Consider the following 24,760-nt stretch of genomic DNA (forward strand, 5'->3'; position numbering starts at 1 on the left):
ACGGGAGCAATCAAACTCTCTAGTTGGTGACCCATTAACTAAAACAGATGCTCTAGCTGAATAAAGAGTCGCCATTACCCAAGATCTCCATTTCTCCGGGAACTTCACTTGAACTATAATCAAATTAAGGAAAGCCCAATTTACAGAATCATATGCCTTCTTGATGTCAACCTTAAAGAACATACCACTACGCTTATATTTTTTCAACCAACTAAATACCTCATTAAGGACAAGTGGGCCATCCATAATATTTCTACTAGCCAAGAAAGCCGATTGTTGTTCAGAAATCAACTTCCCCATCACACTTTACACTTTTGAGACGATTGACAAGTACTTTTGAGATTACTTTATTAATTACACCAATCAAGCTAATTAGCCTGAAATCTGTTGGGCCAACTGGATCTTTGACCTTTGGAATCAAGGTTATAAAGGAAGAAGTACAACACTAATTAATGGTACCCTCCACATAAAATTTATTAAACAGTCTGACCATATCATCCTGAAGCCCTGCCCAACACCTTTTAATAAACTTGAAATTGAAACCATCCGGCCCTGGAGCACGATCTCCCTCACAATCCCAAACAGCTGATTTGATTTCCTCCACTGTAAACGGACTTTCCAACATAATTGCTTCTGAATCCGAAATAGTGGCAATGTTAGAACATATCAACTCCGGTCTAACTGGCATCGGCTCCGAAAATTGATGTTGAAAAAATTCATACAGAGCTTCTTTAATAACTAAAGGATTTGTATTCCACACACCATCTATCATTAACCCATTCAATCTATTCGTACTTATATTGGAGTTTATAATGTGATGAAAATAGGCTGAATTTTCATCACCTTCAATAGCCCACTTAGACCTGGATTTCTGCCTTAAATCCAGCTGTTTGATCCTATCAAATTCAGTCACGTAGTTACGGCATTCCGCTCTTTCGGCCAGTTCATCTTCCCCAAGTATTCGTTCCTCCGCCAAATTTTCAATGTATGCCAACCTCCTCTTTTTCTCACCATAAATCCCCTCTCTATTAACCTTTTCCGTTTTCAGCCATGTTTTAATATTGTTTTTTAACCACCTGAATTTGATTGCTAGAGCGAGATCCTCCGGCCCCGAAAAGTTAAACACAACACACTTTTGTAGAACGTAATCCAAAAAACCAGAATACTCGAACCATGAATTAAAGAATCTAAATGGAATGTGGCCAAAATCTGACTGGACTGTGGATAGAACAATAGGCCGATGATCCGAAACTTCCCTAGCCAAAGCAACCACTGTTGCATTTGGCCATCTCTCCCTAAAGCCTAAGCACACTAGAAAACGATCTAGTTTACTTAGCTTTTTACCATTATCTGAAATATAAGTGAAATTACCACCCCCCATATTATATTCCACTAGCCCAGCTGATAAAATAAAATCATTGAAGGCCGCATCATTAGCTTCAACCATTTCGGAGTTCATATGTTCACTTGCATCCCGCACATCATTAAAATCCCCCATCGTAACCCATAACCCCTGTAAAGAGTTCATATAGCCCATAATCTCCGACCAAACAACTCGCCTACTAATCGCATCATTGGGAGCATACACGTTTACTAAATTAATTCTACATCCCGATTGCACCAAGAAACCGAAACAATTATAAAATGCCTATTGCGGTAAATGTCTACACACCTGAATACCGCAGGACACCAAAGGCATGCAAGTCCCCCAGATCTTCCTTGTGAATCCACTACAGCAACCTTGAATACAGCTCAGCCCCAAAACTAGCCCCAAAACTGATTGAACAAAAATGATGCTGACACCTGTAATTTCGTTTCCTGAATTGCGAGGAAATGTATCCCAAAACTGGTTTTAAGCCCTCTAATCCAGTCAGCCTTTCAGTTAATCTGCACCCCCCTAAGATTTACAGATAAGCAATTCATTTGGAACTGTGAGCAACACCTTCTTCAACAATCAGTTTCTCTGTTTCCGACACGAAACCGCGAAGATTAATTCCAACAAGTGAGCCGACCTGCAAAGAAACTTCCACTTCCTCCCTAACAGAGTCCTGAGGCCCAGCGTCTAATTGGACATCAGCAACATCTTGATTCTGATTAGCGGCATCTTCTCTACCATCAAGCTCCCGATTGACTGTGCCATCACCACTGACCTCTTGACGTTCCCGATTGTTCTCCTCGATACCAGAGAAATCTCCCACATGGGTGTTGAGATCCAAAGACACCGATTATGTTCACTATAGTTTCATATATTCAAATAATTGATTTCAAAAATTTTTTACGTTGGTTACACTCATTATGTTTATGTTTAAATTGCTAGTGTCCGAAAATATTTTGTTTTTAGTCCTTTTTTTTAAGTTCTACTTTTTTAAAAATTACCTAATTACAAAATTTTGGTATTTTTATACCAGGTTTTCGGTGTAAAACGAACGATTTTAACAAAGTTGTGTGGTTTTTAAATGTTAAATAAGTAGTAAATTTGAGGGTTACCAAGATTCACTTTCCCGTTCAACACATAAGTGTTAAGTTTTCTTTTTTGTTCCTGATTACACTACCATAGACCCATTTATCATATTGCCTTTTCTATTATTTAGACTCATACTCTACCCAAACCCTTCAAATGTTCCTAGTGAAATCTGATTTCTTGTTAATTCTGGAATGAACCTTACGTTCACAAGATTTACCTCTACACCATTATCTACCCTTAGGACTATTGTATCGTATCCTCTTATTCTACATGGCTTATCATCACCTAATTGAACAATACCTTGATCCTCAAACTTAATATCTTTAAAGTATTCTTTATGAGGATTCATGTGATATGAGCAGCCTGAATCCGTGATCCAATCATCATCATTGTTGCCACCACCAACACATCTGAACTTTCATAACCATCCTAAGAAGCATCAGGAGAATAGTTTCCTTGTGTTTTTGAAACATTTCCCTTCATATTCTTCTTGTTCCTTACTGGACAATCCCCTTCAAGTGCTTTTCAAAATTGCATATGAAAATTTCCTTTTACACCTTAATTTAGATCTTAAAACACCTTTTCTTTTGAAGTTTCTTTAATGTGATCTTCCTCTTGCAAACAACTCTTCACCATTTTTTTTCTTTAGCATCAGACATCTTTTTGAGTTCTTTGGAATTGGAATTTAAAGCAACTGTACCTCTTCCACAGACAATGTATCCCTTCCATACATTAGAGTATCTACAAAGTGTTGAATTGTTTGTGGAAGTGAGGTAAAAAAAGATAATAAGCTAATATTCATCTTCTAGAGAAACTTCTATATTTTCATGATCAAGAACCAATTTTTTTGAATTCATCTGTGTGGTCTTCAACTGATTTCCTAAGTGTCATATGAAAAGTGTATAACCTTTTCTTGAGATAGATACAATTTGCAAGAGATTTGGTAATATAGAGACTCACTAATCTTCACCATTCTCATGTGCCTTTTCTAAAATGTCTTTCTTCTCTTTGTTTGTAAGATCTACCAGAAGATTCGCTTCGTCGGCGAGTGCATCCACCACACCTTGGTGAATCAACAACACTCACATGTTCAATCTCCATAATCCAAAATCATTCTTTCCATCGAAATTCTCTTATTCGAACTTTGTAGATGTAACACTCTAACCTATTTCGTATAATATCTTAGAAAGATGCGGATAATTAGGTCATAGATTTTTGTTTACACAAAACATAGAACTTATATGTCTGGGTTAACCGGCAACCCAAACGATCGACATAATAAATTATTACAATTGATTGTATTTTACAATAGTCAAGTTTTTAAGTTCGAAAACTTTGACACACATGATCATGCTTCAAATTTCCCGTGAAATGTCTCGAAAGAGATATTGGTTTAATAGTGTTCGGTTCTTCGCGTGCTTGGTCTTCCGTCCAGTTCCCATCCAAGAGATAGCCATCATAAAAACTAAAAAACAATTAGTCTTTAAGTTAAACTGTCAAACGATTTGTAATCAAACATTTGAACGAAAATATTAAACACAATAAATTTCATCCAAACATGTTTTTGTTTAAGCCCCTCTATCCGGGCGGGTTAAATTTCCACCCAGCCGTGTCATCTGAAACGTGTCTTTTTCTCGGCACCCTTACCCGGCCGGGTCAGGTTTCCACCTAGCCTTGTCAGCTAAAACGTGTTTTATTTTCAAATCATTTTTTTTGGTTCGAAGTTAGTAACCCAACCGACCCGTTAGGAGACATTCCACATTCTAGTTCATGCCTCCTACTTTCTTATCAATATTCTAGTTGTTTCTACGAACCAGAACTCGAATTATGGTTTGTTACATTAGACAAGCCTTAACTTTTAATGATTTTTGTTCGGTAGAGCGTTTTACCTAAAACGACCCGTTAGGAGGCTTTAAGCCGTAAAGCTATTGCCTCCCATTTTTATGTTACCGAAATGATCAACCCAATTATAGGACTCCTTTTTAATTTACTCCTAGGGGTAGTTTACCCGATTCATCATCCGAGGGCATTTTAGTCAAATTTTAGCCATTTTTACCACCGGAGAAAGTTTAAAGGTTTAGATTAAGACTAGTAAGCACTTTTAACTCGTTATCCCATCTAATTTGTTATACCCTTAAGAACATAAGAGTATCCAATCATTTAGTGTTTTTAAAACTCATTTAGTCTTATTTTCGCATCGTGGACATGCCATTGGCTCTAATGGTCGTTTTACCCAAATACTAGATATACCTCACTTAAAATAATCTAGTGTCCACCGTTGACTCAACCAATTCTGGTTGGACCGCAAGCCTTCACCAAGAGTTTGACCCATTACACATCCCTGGCGCAGTTCAAGGCAATGACCCGTTAGCAATACCTTGTGATACCATATTCTAATCAATGGCAAGGCATGCCCAAACTTTATGCTTTCCTGTAAGTATGAAACTTAACAAGCAAAGCATTAAATATCATATTCAAATGGTAATAACATCACCATTTGACCCGTTTGACCCATTTGTCCATTTGACCCGTTTCTTGGCTCACCCTTTTTGCATATCGGTATAACCAAGAATTGTTTATTATAAAAAGTTATTACTTACCATTTTATTTGTTTCACCCGCTATGGTTTGCACCAGAGGGGTCCTGTTTCTAGAATTTATTATGTTAAGAGTAAATTACAAAAATCGTCCTTTATGTATGTCACTTATTGCAAACTGTGTCCTTTATCTTCAATAATTACAGAAAACGTACTCGATGTTTGCAAACCCTTGCAAGTTATGTCCTTTAGCCCTAACTCAGTTAATTTTTTGTGGTTAAATCTGACCAAATGGACCCCACATGAGGGTATTTTGGTCATTTTACTCTCTTGTGGGGTCCATTTGGTCAGATTTAACCACAAAAAATTTAATTGAGTTAGGGCTAAAGGACATAACTTACAAAGGTTTGCAAATATCGAGTACGTTTTATGTAATTACTAAATACAAAGGACACAATTTTCAAAAAGTGACATACATAAAGGACGATTTTTGTAATTTACTCTTATGTTAATAACGAATATTTGATTACCACCAAAATCTCATTTTCACTTACTCGACCCATTTTGGTTCGCGTCGGCACGTGCTTACGACCAAAAGTTCATTTTCACTTGCTTGACCCATTTTGGTTCGCGTCAACAGGGTTTACACAAAAAAAAAATCAATTTCATTCGTTTGACCCGTTTTGGTTTACACCTTGGGTCCAAATTCTAAAATTGTTTATTCAATCAGCAAATTGTGATCTAACATAATCTTACCCATTTTGACCCGTTTTGTCTTCACCATGGGTCTCGACTTTAACAAGTCATGTTTATTTCCGTCTACTTCATATATCTTAATTAGTGATTCTTTTATAGGAGGTGTAAGTTTTACTTACCTTGTGTCCTTGCGAGCTTCATACTTGAACTTGTATCTATATGACCCGTTCCTGTCTAAGATCTTACCTAGCTTGTCTGAGTCAAACTACAACATCATATCCACAAGATGGTTAGATTAGTCAACCATTAACATGACCATCACACCTTATGAATCACACACACTTATTCATCAAAGCATGTTATATATTCAACAACTAGTTTTGTTCCATAAATCTTTCCATTCACTAACCGTTTGACCCGTTAGTGAAGTTACTTATACAAACTAGTTAGTAAGTGATTTTAAACACTTTAAGCATGTCACATAAAGTGTTAATTGTTCCCAACAACCAATACTTCCTGCTAAAGCAAGTATATACCATCTTATGTGTTTTCTTGATTGATAATAACATTATTAATGTGCAACGATTTTCTATATAGATGTTGAAATTGACTATTTTGACCCATTTAAAATCCGAATTAGATTCACAGGTTCAAAGATGGATCGTATAAGACTCAAATACCTACGCAAGCATACAAGGTACACTTTCTAACAAACTTATGAATTTTATAAAATCAGGACAACTACTATATTTTCATTTTCAAATAGCTTTCAAAGCTTCTACGCAGCTATTTTAATTCACCTTTTTGACCCATTTAACAACTATATTTAATTCTTCTGATCAAAAAAAGTAAAAAGTTACTGTATCAGCTTTCTGAAAAGGTATAAAACACCCAAATCGGAAAAACGGTTGATTTTATATGATTTTTTTAAGATTAGTCAAAAATCCGTATAAAAAGCTACGGGAATCATGTTGAGGGTCTGTTTTAGTTTGCGTTAACAAGTGTTTACCACCAAAGTTCATTTTCACTTGCTCGACCCATTTTGGTTCGCTTCACAAGTGTTTACACCAAAAAAATCAATTTCGTTCGTTTGACCCGATTTAGTTTACACCTTGGGTCTAAATTCTAAAATTCTTTATTCAATCACCAAATTGTGATCTAACATAATCTTCCCCATTTTGACCCGTTTGGTCTTCACTATGGGTCTCGACTTTAACAAGTAATGTTTATATCCGTCTACTTCATATTTCTTAATTAGTGATTCTATTGTAGGAGATGTATATTTTACTTACCTTGTGTCCTTACGAGCTTAAAACTTGAACTTGTATCCATATAACTCGTTCCTTTCCAAGCTCTTACCTAGCTTGTCATAGTCAAAATACCACATCATATCCACAAGATGATTAGATTAGTCAACCATTAACATGACCATCACACCTTATGAATTCACACACACTTATTCATCAAAGCTTGTTATATATTCAACAACTAGTTTTGTTCCATAAATCTTTCCATTCACTAACCGTTTGACCCGTTAGTAAAGTTACTTATACAAACTAGTTAGTAAGTAATTTCAAACGCTTTAAACATGTCACATAAAGTGCTATTTGTTCCCAACAATCCATACTTCATGTCTAAAGCAAGTAAATACCATCTTATGCCTTTTCTTGATTGATAATAACATTATTAATGTGCAGCGATTTCTATACAGATGTTTAAATTGACTATTTTGACTCATTCAAAATCCGAACTAGATTAACATGTTGAAAAATGGATCATATAAGACTCAAATACCTTCGCAAGCATATAGGGTACACCTTCTAACTATTTTTCTATGATATTATATGATTTTAATAATATCAGGACAACAACTATATTTTCATTTTCAAAAAGCTTTCGAAGCTTCTACGCAGCTGTTTTAGTTCACTTTTTTGACCCATTTAATGGCTATATTTTCTTCTTATGATCAAAAACAGTAAAAATTTACTGAAGCTTCTACGCAGCTATTTTAATTCACCTTTGAAATAGCTTTCGAAGCTTCTACGCAGGCGTAGAACGCCCAAATCGGTAAACGGTTGATTTTATATGATTTTTTTAAAGATTTGTCAAAATCTGTATAATTAGCTACGGAAATCATGTTTAGGGTCCTTTCAAGTTCGACTCAAACCCTCAAGTTCAATCCCTTTCTGTGGCTAAACCTCTTATTAAACCCTTGGAAATGGTTAGAAACCTATAACAAAATGATTATTGTCTAAGAGATGTCAAAAACATCATCAAATTCAATAGTTCTACAACATACCTCATGTTTGTTGTTATAAGATGAAGGTGGAACTTCAATCATCTAAGATCAATTCTTCATTTTTCCTTCTCAATTTCATCAATTTAAGAACTAGGGTTTAAGGTGTTCTTTACCTCCTTGGAAATCAAATAAAACACACACAATCATCTAAATTTTCGTTTAAATAAAAGTTCATAAAAACTATGAAGAGTTGACACATTTGGCTGTCCAAGTTGTATTTAATTTAACTTGGTTACAAATCACATCCTTTCCATGGTATCCAAGTTAACAAATTTTACCTAGAAAAATTAACTTGGCCAACCATATAGTGATTATTAGTTATACTTTCGGGTTTTCGGATGTTCCAATGCAACCCGAATTTAATTTATTTCCTCGTAACCCGAACATTTTATAATCTTTATTTTTAGGGGAATTGGTCTGTAATAATCCCACCTAGACCTTATTGGCCATTAATAATCCCACCTCAGAATATTCCCCCCATCAGTCCCACCTTTCACCTATTTTTCCTACAATGGTCCCCCGTTAAAAAACTTAATGGAGTTAAGCTTTTTTTACAAATTACAAACAGATTTTCTAGGGCTTTTGATCAGAACGATGATACGAGTCCATTGATGTAAAACTTACTTCAAAATGGTGCTCCAAATGACTTGATTTTGGTTAATTGGAAATTTAAACACCCGAATTGAAGCGCTGTTTTCATCGTTTGGAGCACCGTTTCAAAACAAGTTTTACATCAATGGACTCGGATCCTCGTTCTAATCAAAAGCCCTAAAAAATATGTTTCTAATTTGGAAAAAAGCTTAACTCCGTTAAGTTTTTTTTAACGGGGGACCATTGTAGGAAAAATAAGTGAAAGGTGGGACTGGTGGGGGGAATATTCTGAGGTGGGATTATTAATGACCAATAAGGTCTATGTAGGATTATTACAGGCCAATTTCCCAATTTTTAAGGACATTTACTCACCCTTTTAATATTACATTAGGTTTATTTATTTAAATCCTAATGTTTATAGGTTAGCATTTTCAAAGAATTTTGATAGGCTTTGCCCTTTATAGAGAATTTTGTTGCACGTCCTGTCCTTTAGCCCCAACCAAGTTAGAATTTCTTGTTAAGTTAGGTCATGTGCAAGGCACATGAAGGTAGTTTGGTAATTTCACTCTTTTATTTAAAATATATTTAATAACTACATATATAAACTATGCAACAATCACAAACAATGCTTTTAATCGCTTCAGTGTAGAAACTAATGGCCAAATGCAACAACATTTATCAAATTTAGCCTTTAACCTCCCTGTACCAATAACATCAAACTTTTAGAGGCAAATTTCTAAAATTTACTGTTAATGTATTTGTTAACCACACACCTGTGATTTCAAAACATTTATCTATTTAAGTTCATCTATCTTCTTCACTACCATCGTCAAAAACGCCTTTGCCGCCATCTACAAGAGTGAAAAAGTGGTAATCGGTGCTTACTGTTTCCGAACTTTTAGAGGCAAATTTCTAAAATTTACTGTTAATATATTTGTTAACCACAAACTTGTGATTTCAAAACATTTATCTATTTAAGTTCATCTATCTTCTTCAACACCATCGTCAAAAACGCCTTTGCCGCCATCTACAAGAGTGAAAAAGTGGTAATCGGTGCTTACTATTTCCGATTACCAGCCGGAGAATGTTGAACGAGATGATGCTTCAACAAATCTTAGACCCCAAAACGATTTAGGGTTTTGAACTTGATGGTGGGTGAAACCGTCACTGATTTTTGGTGAACGTTTGAACATGGTAAATCCAATCGGTTGAAAAACAATAAATCTAGCCGGTTGAATAGATTTGGTTATCTGCGAACGTTTGAAAAGATATGATTCCAGTGAACCATGGCAAATCTTGTCGGTTGAACAATGAACATATATGTTCGACTTTATGGCGGTTTGTGGTAGGGGGAGATGGTGGTGTAGTTTGGTGGCGGAGGGTGGTGGTTAATGGTGGCGGTGGTGGGTATCAAGAACGAGAACAGATAATAGAGAGAGAAGGTGGTAGAGAGAGGGTGAAGAGAGAAAGAGAGAAAGTTGTTTACATAATATATATATATATATATATATAGGGAGAGGCTCATGCGAGAACCACCCTTATTGTGAGAACCTTGAGAACCAATGTGAACACAACCTAAAATAGCTAAAAAAACCTAACCCCCCTCCCCCCCCAAAACCTAAACCCCCCAACCCCCCCCCCCCCAAAAAAAAAAAAAAAAAACCTAACCCCCCCCCCCCCCTCCCCCAAGCTAAATGCTAAAAAAAACCTAACCCCACCCCCCTCCCCACAAAAACCTAAACACCCCCCCCCTCAAGTTAAAATGCTAAAAACTAAACCCCCCAAAAAACCTAAAAAAAATCTAAAAAAATAAAAAAAAATATAAAATTATTTTTTTGAATTTTTTATATTTTTCATGTTAAAATCGCAACTTTTAGAAGCCAAAAAAAAAAAAATTAAAAAAAAATCTTAAAAAAATTTTTTTTTTTTGGCTTCGAAAAGTAGCGATTTTTTTATAAAAAATATTAAAAAATTCAAATAATTTTTTTTTGTGTGATTTTTAGCTATTTTTAGGCATTTTTGGTGTGTTCACATTGGTTCTCGCGGTTCTCACAATAAGAGGTGGTTCTCGCATGATCTTCTCCCTACATATATATATATATATATATATATATATATTACGTTTTATATTCAAGTATTTTAGTAATTAACATATTTAGTCCTTTAACAAAAATGGCCTCACATGATCAGATTTAACGAAAAAAATTAATTGGGTTAGAGCTAAAGGACAAGACGTGCAACAATTTTCCCTCTAAAGAGCAAAACCTGTCAAAATTCGTTAAAAATGACACCGCTTGAAAAATGTATAAACTTGTAATGTTTCCATATTTTTTACACATGACCTACAAATGTGTGGTCAACATTTAATAAGGAAAAAATATATATGAACACATTACTTTGATGGTTTTTTACACATATGAATCTTTAATAAAAATAAATAAATAAACTATTAACTTTTTTTTAATTGTTCTTAAGCTTGGGTTTTATCAGAATTAGTATCTATTATTAGTATCTATTAGTATCTATTAGTAGAAAGACTGAATGAACAGTCTTTGTATCTTGGCCATCCAAGTGTATTCATCTTGGATGTCCACTTGATCAATCCTTGGCATTTTTGCCTTCCCACACGTGTAAAAAAGAGGCCACGCGTTCTGCTCACCATCACCACTGCTACTCATAAAACCCTATGAAGATAGGTATGATTTCATATTGGTGTTTTTGACTGATAGCATTGTGTTTCGAGGGTTTCAGAACCCAAACGCCGGCAGCTTCTTTCTACCGTGACTTTGTTGGTTGTTGTTTTGGGGCTATTAAAACCCACAGATCGAAGGCGAAATGATGTTTGGGTTTCGATGTTGATGTTGTGGCGATGATGGTGTGTTGTCACTTGGCATGGCAACTCCGGTTGCAGCCGTGGCAGAGCATTTGAAGCCTTTCTATTTTGCGATGATGATGATGATTGTTGATTTGAGTCGGTTGTTTTATTTGTTTACGTTTTTTTCCTTTCTTTTGTTAGTTTCATGATGGTGATGGTGGTTGTTGTGTTGGTAGTTGTGGTTACCGTGGTCGGAAACCACAAACACCGTCAACAGGTACATACGGTCGTATTTTTTTGGCCAAGCAAACACCACCACAAGTTTACCCATATACAGATTCGTGTGTTGTAAGGGTACACGCACCGGAATAAGGTTACTCCACCGTGACGCCACCGCAAACGCCACCGTATGTGGTGGTCGTCTCTCTCTCTCTCTCTCTCTCTCACACACACACATTTCTCTTTCTGTTTTTTGGGGATTTGAGGAAAGTGGGAGGTATGGTGATCTATGTTGGTTAGTTGATTGTATTGCACAATAGCAATAGCAATTTGAATATGGACGAATATGTAACCAGAAGTAAGAAAATGAAATTGATTTCAGATCGTTACTTGATGTCCGAAAGTTGATTGAAATAATCTTGTAAAAAGGTGTTGTAAAAAGTCCTACCGTTTATTGGATTGAAACATTACAGGGACCAAAATGGGAATAACTTAAAAGATTTGGTTTGTAAGGATCTTTAACTATGGTTAGTGTAGAGTTTTAGGCCACTGGTCATGTGGTGTCATAAGAATCTTTTCTAAAAAGAATTACTGAGACATATATTAAATGCTTTAGTCACGTATTATGTAAAATTATATTGTACAAATAGGTTTATTTTAAATGATTTAATTAAATTATCGAATTTTGTTCTTAAAAAAAATTAAATTATCTATGATTCAAAAACTGTTTTTACTTTTAAAACGTTGTTTCAATTATTATTTGATTAAAATTAAAATGTAACAATTAACTTCAGATGAAGAGTTAATGGGTTGGGCTACATATGGATTGTGAAGTTAAAAGCTAAATGATTGCTTAATTTTTAAAGGACCACAAAGAAAAAGATAATGTGTTCTAGAGTGAAGGGGGCCTTACAATTAAGAAATTCGCAATCTTTAGATAACATTGTGTACATCCTTGATCTAGATGTACAACGTGGGTTTTACCAACTATGATATATATGAAATGAACCTCGCCGCATCGCGGCGGATGATAAATCTAGTGATCATAAAATAAACGTAGTCTTACCAATAAGTTGGTCTTTTGTAATAAACCACCCCCTAGTCAACTACAGGGATAAATATCACATAGTGTTGTGATCATTCTGATAAAAACGACGAGTAATAGCAAATATTCCTAAACGTGAAAGTTTGAATTGGCAAAGTAGTTAAGAACTCAACAAGAATAACCCATCAACCACTTATATTATGATATGGAAGTTGTACTGCAACGTACCAAGGGCGTAGCTTTCAAGGGGCCGCGGGGGGGGGGGGGGGGGTGGAGGGGTTCGCTCACTAGTGTTATATATGTACGTTTCGTATGGAATTTTTAGGTATATACGTTTTCGACCCCCGGTTTTATAAAAATAAAATTTACTTATATAGAATTTTTAGGTCTGGTGACTTCCGACCTCCCAATGAAAATTTTCAAGCTTCGCCACTACAACGTACAGGCACAAGATTAGAGATATACAATGGTAACCGGGTAACCAGAACAACGTATAGAGGTACCACTTTTTCAGACTTGGTATTTACATTTGAGACCAAATAGGCTTGGGTTTGGCTTACACTACAAAAAGAAAGAGTATTATCGACGAAGACAATCTGGCAGCGATACTCATCATTTCTGTAGTAGTGTACATTGGAGTTGGCGTCCAGTTTTAGCTTTTTTAACGTTACTAATAAGGTACATCCAAAGAGTTATACTTTAGACGACGAACAAAATATAATATTTAAGTGTTAAATATTATGTTACTGATAAGGTATATCCAAAGAGTTAGACTTTAGGCGACGAACAAAATATAATACTTAAGTGTTAAATATTATAAATCACAAAAGCATATTAATTGTGGGGAACGAGTATTTGAGAAATACTGTAGAGATATTAATTGTTCATGAAACAATTAATTTGGTGGAAATAAATTATGGCGTACAAAAAGTTAAACACGTAATAATTTATTATTAGATTATAAATTAAAAACTTATTTATTAAGAATAAAATAGCGGTCAAAGTTTTTTTTTTCTTTTTGGAACGGCGAAACTGGTTTTATAAAGCAAGAAATTGGAACGCAACAACCAAACAAACAACAAAACAAGGAAAAACAACAACGGAAACGGAAAAAAGCAATTACAACAACTCAATAATATCAAAGTCGGTCAAAGGGTTTTGATTAGTAAGCGGTAAATAATGGTTATTTGATATAAACGAGGATTGATTCTTATTAGATAATAATTATGGAGAGTAGTTTTATTATAAGATAATTAAACAAAGTCAAGGGTAGGATACCCATGCGCAATGATGGTGAAAAACTTATTGAGGAGGGTTTGATCCTGAGCGTCACTCCGGTTTTCATCCGGCTGTTACTCTAGCGAGGCAATGTTATAAATGATAATCAGGGATGAGAAAGAATAATCAAAAGGAACTGAATTTTATTGATATATTTCTTTCATACAAAATAGAAAAACTAAGCCTTTATTTATAGGCATTACAAGAATGAAGAAAAGGAAAGATTTTGATAAACATGGAGATGATCATGAGTAATCAATAATTTTTCCTAAATTATTTTTTCCTTTTCTAACACTCCCCCTCAAGTTGAATTGTGGGATTGCCATGATTCAACTTGGATTGGTTTTGATTTTGGGTTTTGATTTTTGGTTTTTGGTTTGACTACTGTCTCCTTGACATGGTAGTTTGGCTTGATTTGAGTTACCGCTTTTAGACATGGTAACCTGTTTTGGGTTTTGGTTTTTGAGATTTTTGGTTTTGGTTTCCCCTCAAGTTGAAGAAATTCAACTTGGCCATTTGGGTCTTGGCATTGATTTTGATTTGGGTTTTTTGGTTTTTTTTTTTTTTTTGGTTTTGATTTTTTATTTTTTTTATTATTTTTTTGAGCTTTGATTTTTTGAGCTTTGTTTTTTTTTTTGAGCGAAATGTTAAAAAGAAAGGGAGCCCTTCCTCAGCTTTGACTTTGCAGCAAACCTTACAGCCCCAAATTCCAACATACCGCTATCTTCATCCTCTAACTTTATCTCTTCGTTATCACCGAATTTCTTGCTCAATCTGGTCCATTGTTCTCCGGACCTCTCATCGACCGAAAAAGATTTGAACTTTGAAACAAGCTGAGTAAGGGGAGATCGATCGAGTTCGTATTGAATGTAGTTTCGGATGAGTCTACGAATGCGGTCTTCAAAAGCTGTTTTTCGCATCTCTGAAACGAACCCTCTCGAATGTTCATTTGGAGAAGGATGTTGGATTGGGGTTATTAGAGACAAGATGGACGATGATTGTCGTCTTCCCATCTGTCCAATTCGCCGGAGAAACATCGTTATGTGTGTAGGTCACCGATCTTCTTCAAATCGGGTCTGAAACCTTCTTCTTGAGACTACCTTCAAGAAGGAAACTGAGTTTGATGATGATGATGTTCTGTCAACAGCAGTGGATGCGGCGGCAGCAACTAGGGTTTCAGCGGCGGCAGCGGGAGCAACTAGGGTTTCAGCGGGGCAACGAGTTTTCAGCGGAAGCGACACCAGGGTTCCTCGTTCTACTGGATTTGATTCTTGGAGTTTGACCAGGTTTTTGGGGCTGATTTTTGAGGTTTCACTGACATAGATGGACGCGGCGACTGCTGCTAGCTGTTGTTGTTTTGATGCGGAGCGAAGATGATGGATCTGCTGCTGACAGGTTCGGGTTTTTTTTTTGGAGTTGATTTTGATTACCGGGTTTTTGTTCTTGTTTGGATTGGCTTGGGATAGGTTGTAGATGATGAACAGAATTTTCTAGGATCAGAAACTCTGCTCTGATACCATGTTGTAAATGATAATCAGGGATGAGAAAGAATAATCAAAAGGAACTGAATTTTATTGATATATTTCTTTCATACAAAATAGAAAAACTAAGCCTTTATTTATAGGCATTACAAGAATGAAGAAAAGGAAAGATTTTGATAAATATGGAGATGATCATGAGTAATCAATAATTTTCTCTAAACTATTTTTTCCTTTTCTAACAGGCAACTCGTGTAGAGGCAGTATGGTTTCCGGAGGAAAGCCTTTGACCCAAGACTGGTTAACCGAGCGCTGGCCTTGCTATCTGGGCCCACGTTCTTGGCGAGGGTCCGCGATTTGCGGATGTGACAATGGTCACCATTAAGAAGTTCACCTTTCAAAAAAAAAAAAAAAAAAAAAAAAAAAAAAAAAACAAAGTCAAGGGGTTGACTCATAATAAATAATTAGTCAAGGATTAATTTTTTTTTTGGAACAACAAATTTCTTTTATTCCCTACTGTTTGTAGGACTTGAATTCAAGACCTCCTCCTCTCTTAAAGTGTTTAAAGATTTTGCATTTGCCAATGGACAACCACCCCATTGGTAGTCAAGGATTAATTACTTGAAAAAAAAAAGTTAATAATTTGTGGGGTAGAGTGTAATTAAGGAATCTATATAAGGAACCTTAATTACCAATCCCAAATGCAATAGAAAATAAAAGGCAAAAGAAACTTGAACCTTAGCCTCCCCTCTCATCCATCTCTCCCGCGTTTGCGTCTGTCAGGCAACCCGTCACCGCCGTTGCTGGTTCGCCACCACCACCGCGACGCGCCGCTGTTGTGCCCTCGCAGCCACCGCCGCACATCGCCACACCATGGCTGCCCATGTTGCCTTGTCGCCACGTGCTGGTTTTTGTGATCTGGATCGGATCCATATCGCGTGTGGGATCTCATGGTGTTCTTGGATATTTGTGATTAGGCTTACTAGCGAAGCCGTTCGTTGCATCCATTGTACGAGTTTTTGGTATTCATCAAGGTACAATCTTAAGCCCGTTGGGGTTGTATAATATATATAACGAGTTTACGTTATCCCGCGCGTTGCGGCGGGAGATTAATTATAAAAGTCTTTAGTATCACTACATGAGATGTGAAGTTTTTTATAATTTAATGAAAAATATATATATATTTTTTTTATTTTGCTTTATCCCTAGCCTACGTCATCACGCTATATCATTTAATCAGGAAAGTGATCAATTTGATTATGGAAGTGATCAAAAAATTCATAATGAAGTTTAAAAAAAATTTTGATTCAAAAGCAAAAAAAAAAGTAGATAAAATAGGTTTTCACTTGAAAACCTTATCATTTTTAAGAAATTATATGTTGTTTCATTCGTTTAATCAATTGAAATTCAATTTTTATAAGCTTTGGTTCATTTGTTCTTAAAGTTGTTGAAGTCGGTGCTTGGTGCAATTGATTAGTCTGAGGATAGAATTCAAAAAAGATTGTATTCCTTTTAGGAGATCAACACCGTTGGGAATTGAGGATCCCACTCACAGATGTGTACTAAATCGGTTATATATATGTGGGTTGTTCTTTGTCCATAGTGGAATGATCAATCATCAAAGAATTGTCTATCATCGTTGGATCAATCATCTACACACAGTCTTAATCTTGATTACATACATGCGTTGCCTATTGCGTTGCTTCGTTTGTGAAAAGGCAGAGTAAATGAGTTCCCGTTAAGAACTGATAAGATTAATAATAATAATTACCGTGTTAATAAAATACTGCTTTTCGTTTAAACGTTAAGAAAAAATTTGTTTCGATTATTGTTTAATATCCATTTCTTGGTTTTATTTAATATTCTTTAAAAAAAATAATGGATGCATATATATATTTTTGTTATAATAAGATGGAACGTTTAGGTTATTTAATCCATGGCAACGTTTACATGGGATTTTGTAAAAAGAAAAAGAAGTCAAAAAATTGTTTCGATTATTGTTTAATATACCCATTTCTTCGTTTTATATAAAAATTTTAATATTCTTTTGAAAAATTTCATGAATGCATATATATTTTGTTATAATAAGATGAACGCTTAGATTATTTCCATGGCAACGTTTAGATGGAATTTGTTTATTCCAATGCAACATTTAAATGCGATTTTAATTGTTATTAAAAAAGTCAAAAAAAAAAAAAAAAGGAATGAAACGACACAAAACGGGATCGAACGGGCGTCACATGTACGTTAGAAAAATGCAGCAACCATCCCAACGGATCTTGTTTGTGATAATGTATTCCTTTAAATTCTTATATATAAAACGCGGTTATAACTTAAAGTTTTTGTTTGTTGTATATTTTATATAGTATAATATAATGAAATGGTGTGAGTAAAATGAATTAAAAGGTGTGACTTTTAAACAAATAGGACATAACCCAAGTTGCTAATTGTATAAGGGTATAATTATCTGAATAGGCTGTAACTGGATTGTTGATGGGAATAGTATTATTCGTGTTTGTGTTTATTCACACTTCCGCACCTAATTAATAAAATGTTATTATTTAATATAAAATGGATTTTATAAAATAAAACGGATACCCAAGACTCCTTTCGGTGTACTCCTTATATTAGAGATGATATCCCTTTCTTGCTCTCTAATTCAGGCTCCCTCAGAAGGGGTAGAACCAAAGGAGGTTTAGAGGGTCTTCTGACCTCTGATAACCGGAATTAATTAGATTTTTGTATAGAAATTGTGAGTTTATGATGAACAAGATGAGTTGGACTCCCTGGTACTTCTAACATCTGGATAATAGAACTTTTTTATGATGACCCCAACTTTAAAGTTATAGTTCCGCAATATCCTAGGCCACCCTACTAACCTCCCTCACTTACTTTTACTTGGTAGTTCTGATCCACATACCTACATCACATGCATGATGCTTGATGTATAGCTAGTTGTACACAAACATATACCAAAACTAACTTGAACGGGGTCTTTGTATTATTAAAACAAAACAGAAGATTTTAACAAATAGGTAAATGAATGGAGATTATTCACGAGCTATAGCAACGACTTGTTTTCCGACATTTTTGCCAGAAAACAAGCCAACGAGTGCGGCTGGAGCATTATCAAGGCCTTCAACTGTGTCCTCAACATATGTTATCTTTCCTTCTCGAATGAGAGGCAAAACCATTTCAAACAACTTAGGATACAAATGATGGTAATCAACAACCAGGAACCCTTCCATTTTTATACGTTTCAAGATTAGAAACATAAGGTTGTTTATGCCTTCGGGTCGATTAAGGTTATATTGTGAGATCATCCCGCAAACAGCAATGCGACCATGAACCCTCATGTTGCATAATACTGCATCTAGCATCTTCCCACCAACGTTTTCAAAGTAAATATCAATACCATCCGGAAAATACCTGAACCAGCAAAAGTTAACCTAATTGATATAAATAATAAAAAAAACCATAGTTAAATAATAAGGTCTCTGTTTGTTTGTGAAGTTTTCTGATTTTTTTTTTTTTTTTTTGCCATAAACTCCTTTAAACACTGTATTTTCTTTTTAACTTTGCTTATGCTTAAAAAATTTGGCTCACTAAAAGCCCAAATTAAGTCGAGCTCCGAGACCGATTCCAAACCCAAGTCATGAGACCAAACATAAGTTGCTTTAATAAATGAACTCAAGCTTGAGTAGGCTAGTTAGCATGCCCATCATATTTAACTTTTTATTGAATATACAAAATATATATTTACATAATAATTATTATATAAAAGTTTATGTTAAAAACAAGTGTGTAAATATTATGCTACGTAAATAGTAATTATTATTATAAATAATGTAAAGTGCAATTTGTCACCATGTGGTTTATTCAAGATTGTAATATGACACTCTATCTTTCAGCTTTTACCAAATGACACATCTGGTGGACATTCAATCACACCTTGCATCCTACCGGTAAGATGTGATGTGAATATTCACCACAAAGTTTCATTTGGCAAAAAAACTGGAAGGTAGGGGGTCATATTACAATCTGGGCCAAACCATAAGGTGGCAAATCGCACTTTACTCTTATAAATATATATAAATAAAGTTATTATTATATATATAGATGAAATATTAAATTAACTAATAAATAATAAACACAATGAGCTCGAGCTATAGCTCTCATAAATTAAGCGAGCCGAGATCAAACGCTTAGATGAGCTCTAGCTCAGCTCGACTCTTTTACACACCTAATTCTATAGATAATGTTGAGGAGAAATCCAACAATCACTACCTCTTTAAAGCGATATTGAGATCTTGCTCTTCTTTGTAGTTAAATGCCTCGTCAAACCCGAAATCGTTCTTAAGCAGATCAACCTTGTCAAAGGAAGTGAATTATACTAAATCAATGTCGGCAAAAATAATGAATAATCTTTCACAAATGAAAGAAAATGCTAGTCTGAAGCTGCATGTGTATATGGTGACATATAATCTAGTTAACTTTTACCTTTTCTTTTGTTCCAGCACTTCCAACAACGTAACAACCAGATAGTTTGGCAAATTGCCCAACAAGTTGACCAACGGCTCCAGATGCTGCTGACACAAACACTGTGTCTCCTTTCTTTGGCGCACAAATCTCATAAAAACCAGCATAAGCTGTCACGCCGGCCATACCTAAACCAATCCAAGATTCAAAAAAATACAATATTTGAACTTGAATAGGTAAACTCATGGGCGGTTCAGCTTTAAAAAAAAAAGCTGAACATTAAGGCCCCATATTTAAAGGGTCCTGATTTTTGTAGGGTTTAACAACGTTTGATCCACATTCAGTTATTCTTAGTGACGGTGTTTGAACAAAAGTTCAGTGTGGGCCGAAAGTCATGGGAACCAAATTTATTTTCCTATAGCTATGTTTCGGTTATCGGGGATTCTGTTCAGGTCGGATCAAGCAATAATAACTTCAAATATCTAATTATTCTTCATTCATTCAAAAGACTAAGACTGATCTTACACATAAAAAGTAGTAACTATATATTGTTTAAGAAACAAAGACCTAAAATATTTAGGATGATGCGAGAGAAATGGTACGCATAGAATTTTTTATAACTCAATATGACAATACGTATAAAATAGCCCCCTTCAGAATTTTTTTTAACTCAATACGACAATATGTATGAATTTTTTGACAAGAAAATTGATGAGGGCCAAGAATTTTTAGGTAAAATATTAGTGGGGGACAGGGGGCCGAACTCAATACTTATAAAAAATTCGGACAGAATACTGGAAAATTTACACTACTGAGCGAAATATCGACGTGGGCCAGGGCACCCCTAGCCCCCACAAAGCTACGCCCCATTTATTCCTTTTGGACTACAACTCTCTAAGATCTCAATCTTTTCAATTTTATGATTGTGTGATTTTATGCCTTTTAGAAATCATATATAAAAAATTTGTGTCATCATATTCCCATGTATTAGGATTTTGTTTAAGTTCACGGACAAACAACCTGATCGTACAAAACGTACGAAAGACATGAAAAAAAAAACAAAACGCGGTGTTATTTTTGTAATTATTTGTTCGTAGGGTAATAATCAAAATTACTCTACAAATGATCTTCTAAGGTAATTTTGTAAAATGTTCTTATAGGGTAACTTTGATCTTATAGGATAATTTTGATATATTTATAGAGTAATTATGATACTATACAAAATTACCCTACAAGATTAAAATTATCGTAAAATAACAAAATTACCATACAAGATCATTTGTAGAGTAATTATGATACTCTATAAGATCAAAATCACCCTACAAGAGCATTTTACAAAATTACACTACAAGATCAAAATTATCCTATAAGAATATTTTACAAAATTACCCTACAAGATCATTTGTAGGGCAATTTTTGATAATTACTCTACGAGTAAATAATTACGAAAATGTCACCGTGTTTTTTTTACCTTTTCACCTTATTGGTACGTTTTATATGATAAGGGTATTTTTATTTGATCTTCTGTCTTTAAGCAAAACCATATATGTTTTAAGAAATAAACACGGTTTTAGAATCAACATTACACCCCAAGAAGGTTGAAGCCTCCGAGCAAACTAGCATATCGATCAGCATAACTTTAACTTACCAAGAATTCCGGTATAGTAGGAAAGAGAAATATCCGTTTGTTGAACCTTTATTAACGACTCAGTATTCATGATCAAACTATATTCTTCCCAATTGGTTATTCCTGATACCAAGTCGCCTTTATTGAATTTGGGGTGAGTGGAATCCAAAACTCTTGCAACTCCATATCCGGATATAGGCTGTAGAAGACAATATACAAAATGACTTAATACTTAACGATTCGAAACTTGTATTATTTGCCTATTCAAAACGAACTTCTTCTGAGTTAGTGAGGGACCCAATATTTATTTCCAGTGGGATCAGTCTTTTGTGGTAAGATGCCTCTTAGTTAACTCGACGTTAGAATTTTTGGTTCGGGTCATGCCAAGCCACATAAACAAAGATAAATTGTTGTTTCCATCCAGTAAAACCAAGAGGTATGATGAGATTTTTGAGGTAATCATAACCACGAAAATTCATGAACCGTATAATAACTAATTAGAAAAAGGGAGAATTGCATATATCTCGTTGTAAACTTTAATAATTGCTATTTACTTGATCTAAAATCAAAATTGCATGTGTTATATATAAATAATTTATGATGTCGAATTCGGTAACATACGTTATATATAAATAAAATAAAATAACCTGCCAGATCAATGACTACAAATCCTATATACCTGGTGTGTCCATGGTCCTAGGATAAATTACCTCTTATGATGTCGGAAATCATAGTAAATTCATACAAAAAATTAAAATAAAATTTTTTATCTAAAGAGCATGTTGAAGAATAAGTCCATTAACAGATCAATCTAGATGAAATAATTCAAAAAGGAAAATTTGGGAAAAAATAAAAAAACCTATCATATATATAGGGTACGGTTCATCGAAAACCACCTTTATTACGAGAATCGCGAGAACCAATATGAATACAACAAAATAAACCCACTACACCAAAAACCTAAAAAAAACCTAACCCCCATCCCCCATCCCCACCCCACCAAAAAAAAAAAAAAACCTAAAGAAACCTAACCCCCCCCCCCCCCACCCCACCCAAGCTAAATGCTAAAAACTAAACCATAAAGCTAAACTCCCCCAAAACCTAAAAAAACCTAACCCCCACCCAAGTTAAATGTTAAAAACTAAACCATAAAGCTAAACGCCCAAAAACCTAAAAAATCTAAAAAACACAAAAATTAATATTTTTACAAAAAAAATCGCTAATTTTCGTTATCAAAAATTTTTTTTTTTATGACGAAAAGTAGCGATTTTTTTTATAAAAAACATTAAAAGATTTCTTTTGTGTGTTTTTTTGATTTTTTAGCTATTTTTTATTGTATTTACATTGGTTCTCGCGATTCTCACAATAAAAGGTGGTTCGTAATGGATTCTCATATATATTACGGTAAATTCTTTTTAAAAGGTATATATTATAATAAGTGATCAATACATACCAAACCAGGTGTGAAAGGAGGAGTGTAACTTCCTTCTAACCTCTTGCTCATGCGACCCCTCATATACGGATCACATGACAAATAGAGATTCTTTAACAAAACTTGGCCATCTTCATTCTTTGGCAGTTCTAATCGAACAGTGGCGTCCGAAGTTACCACCATGTCGGACTCTTTCGGGTATCCATTCACGTAGTCTTTGAAAATCACCTGCTTGTTTCTAACCATCACCACCTCCGGAGACCCCTCAAACACTTCCGCCATATTATAGTTAAATGTAGATAACAGTTGGCCTTTCTGTATCCAGAGGTTGGGTGTGTGTGTTTACTTGTACATATTTTATATATGAGTGTGTGTAAAGGTTTATTGTTTGGATTTTGGAATGTAGCATTTGGATTAGGTAGGCCGGCAAACAATCGTTGCATCCAAGAACGTTAGAGATAGGTATTTTAAAAACTTTTGTTTTCCCTATGTTGTTATATTGGTTCTTTTAGTGATTATGAATTTAAGATAGGGTAAATTACATTTTTCGTCCTTTATGTTTGTAGTGGGTTGCAATGGATGACCTTTAACTTCAATAATTACAGTCACAGTCTTTTATTTGCAAAACCCGTTACACCTTACGTCCTTTTGTCCTAACCTAGTTACTTTTCATGGTTAAATATAGTCATGTGCATTGCACATGCGGGTATAATTGTCCTTTTACTTATTTATTAAAAAAATAATTAATAAAACACTCGATCTCTGTTTATCTCTATTTCATAGATACCCCACTCTGGCCACACCTTTCTCTCTCTACAGAGTCTCTCTACTCATCTCTATTTCACAGATACACCCACACACATTTTTTTGTGGTTTTTGACATATAGTTTGAAAGAGGATTGTAGATCATGATTGGAGACGGAATGCGATGAAGCGAGCGAAAACGGAGAACCAAAACATGATTTCGGCGGATGAAATCGACGGTGAGGGAGGTAACAGAAATTGAAGCTGTTATGATCAGATCACCAGATCTGATGATGATTAACTAAAAGCTAACATTGGCATTGCAACTGTCATGCCTATGATTTCTCCATTGTTTATGTATAGTCAAATGTTGTTATTGTATTTTCCTATTTTATTGTATTGTAAATTAGTATATATTCAATGTATTCCTCTCTCATTATTCAAGAGAGATTTTCAATCATTACATGGTATCAGCCTAATACCAATTTCGATCCTCTCCATTCTTTCTTGCCTCTCACCTATGTCGACCTCCTCCTCTTCCTAAGTCACCACATCCGAAACCTCCCTTCCTATGGCTACCATCCTTCACATGCTTACCATCAAACTTTCCTCTACCAACTATCTTTTCTGGCACAACCAAATCAGAACTCTTCTTGCAAACCAAAAACTTCTCAGTTACGTTGACGGCTCCGTTCCTCAGCCATCGAAAACTGTCATCGCTGATTCGAAAGAACAGCCCAATCCTGATTACACCGCCTGGTCTCTTTGTGATCAGCAGGCTGTCCTTATTCTCAACTCCTCCTTAACTGAGGAGGCTATGGCCGAAATCCTTGGTTTCACCACTTCTCATCAGATCTGGACCGCTCTCAAAGCGGCATATAGTAACACCTCCTTGGAACGAATGCACCTCTTGCGTGACAATCTTCGTCAACTAACCAAAGGTTCCTCGTCGATTGCTGACTTCGGTCGCAAATTTAAAGCCATCTATGATCAGCTTTCCGCCATTGGTCATCCGGTGAGTGATACAGATAAAACTCATTGGTTTCTTTGTGGTCTT

The 24,760-nt window shown here is 35.0% G+C and overlaps 1 protein-coding gene across 1 annotated transcript; it reads right to left on the reverse strand.

Annotated features, from left to right (window-relative positions):
- Positions 1–18,391: 18,391 nt before the first annotated feature.
- LOC110895457 (2-alkenal reductase (NADP(+)-dependent)) lies at positions 18,392–23,372 on the reverse strand. Its single transcript, XM_022142776.2, has 5 exons — positions 22,981–23,372; positions 21,549–21,726; positions 19,922–20,088; positions 19,709–19,791; positions 18,392–18,850 (listed from the first exon to the last, which is right to left on the reverse strand). Exons 1-5 carry the CDS (start codon positions 23,239–23,241, stop codon positions 18,472–18,474), a joined length of 1,068 nt encoding a protein of 355 aa, XP_021998468.1. The 5' UTR covers positions 23,242–23,372; the 3' UTR covers positions 18,392–18,471.
- Positions 23,373–24,760: the final 1,388 nt, after the last annotated feature.

The sequence above is a fragment of the Helianthus annuus genome, chromosome 12, assembly GCF_002127325.2.
Source record: "Helianthus annuus cultivar XRQ/B chromosome 12, HanXRQr2.0-SUNRISE, whole genome shotgun sequence".
NCBI classification, from domain to species: domain Eukaryota; kingdom Viridiplantae; phylum Streptophyta; class Magnoliopsida; order Asterales; family Asteraceae; genus Helianthus; species Helianthus annuus.

What these genes read in the sequence shown, in the direction of transcription:
- LOC110895457 (XM_022142776.2), bottom strand. Translation starts at nt 23,241, where the DNA reads ATGGCGGAAGTGTTTGAGGGGTCTCCGGAGGTGGTGATGGTTAGAAAC. An exon ending in GTGCTGGAACAAAAGAAAAG is followed by an intron (nt 19,792 to 19,921) that starts GTAAAAGTTAAC and finishes TCCTTTGACAAG; the next exon opens with GTTGATCTGCTTAAGAACGA. An exon ending in CTCAATATCGCTTTAAAGAG is followed by an intron (nt 18,851 to 19,708) that starts GTAGTGATTGTT and finishes TTGCTGGTTCAG; the next exon opens with GTATTTTCCGGATGGTATTG.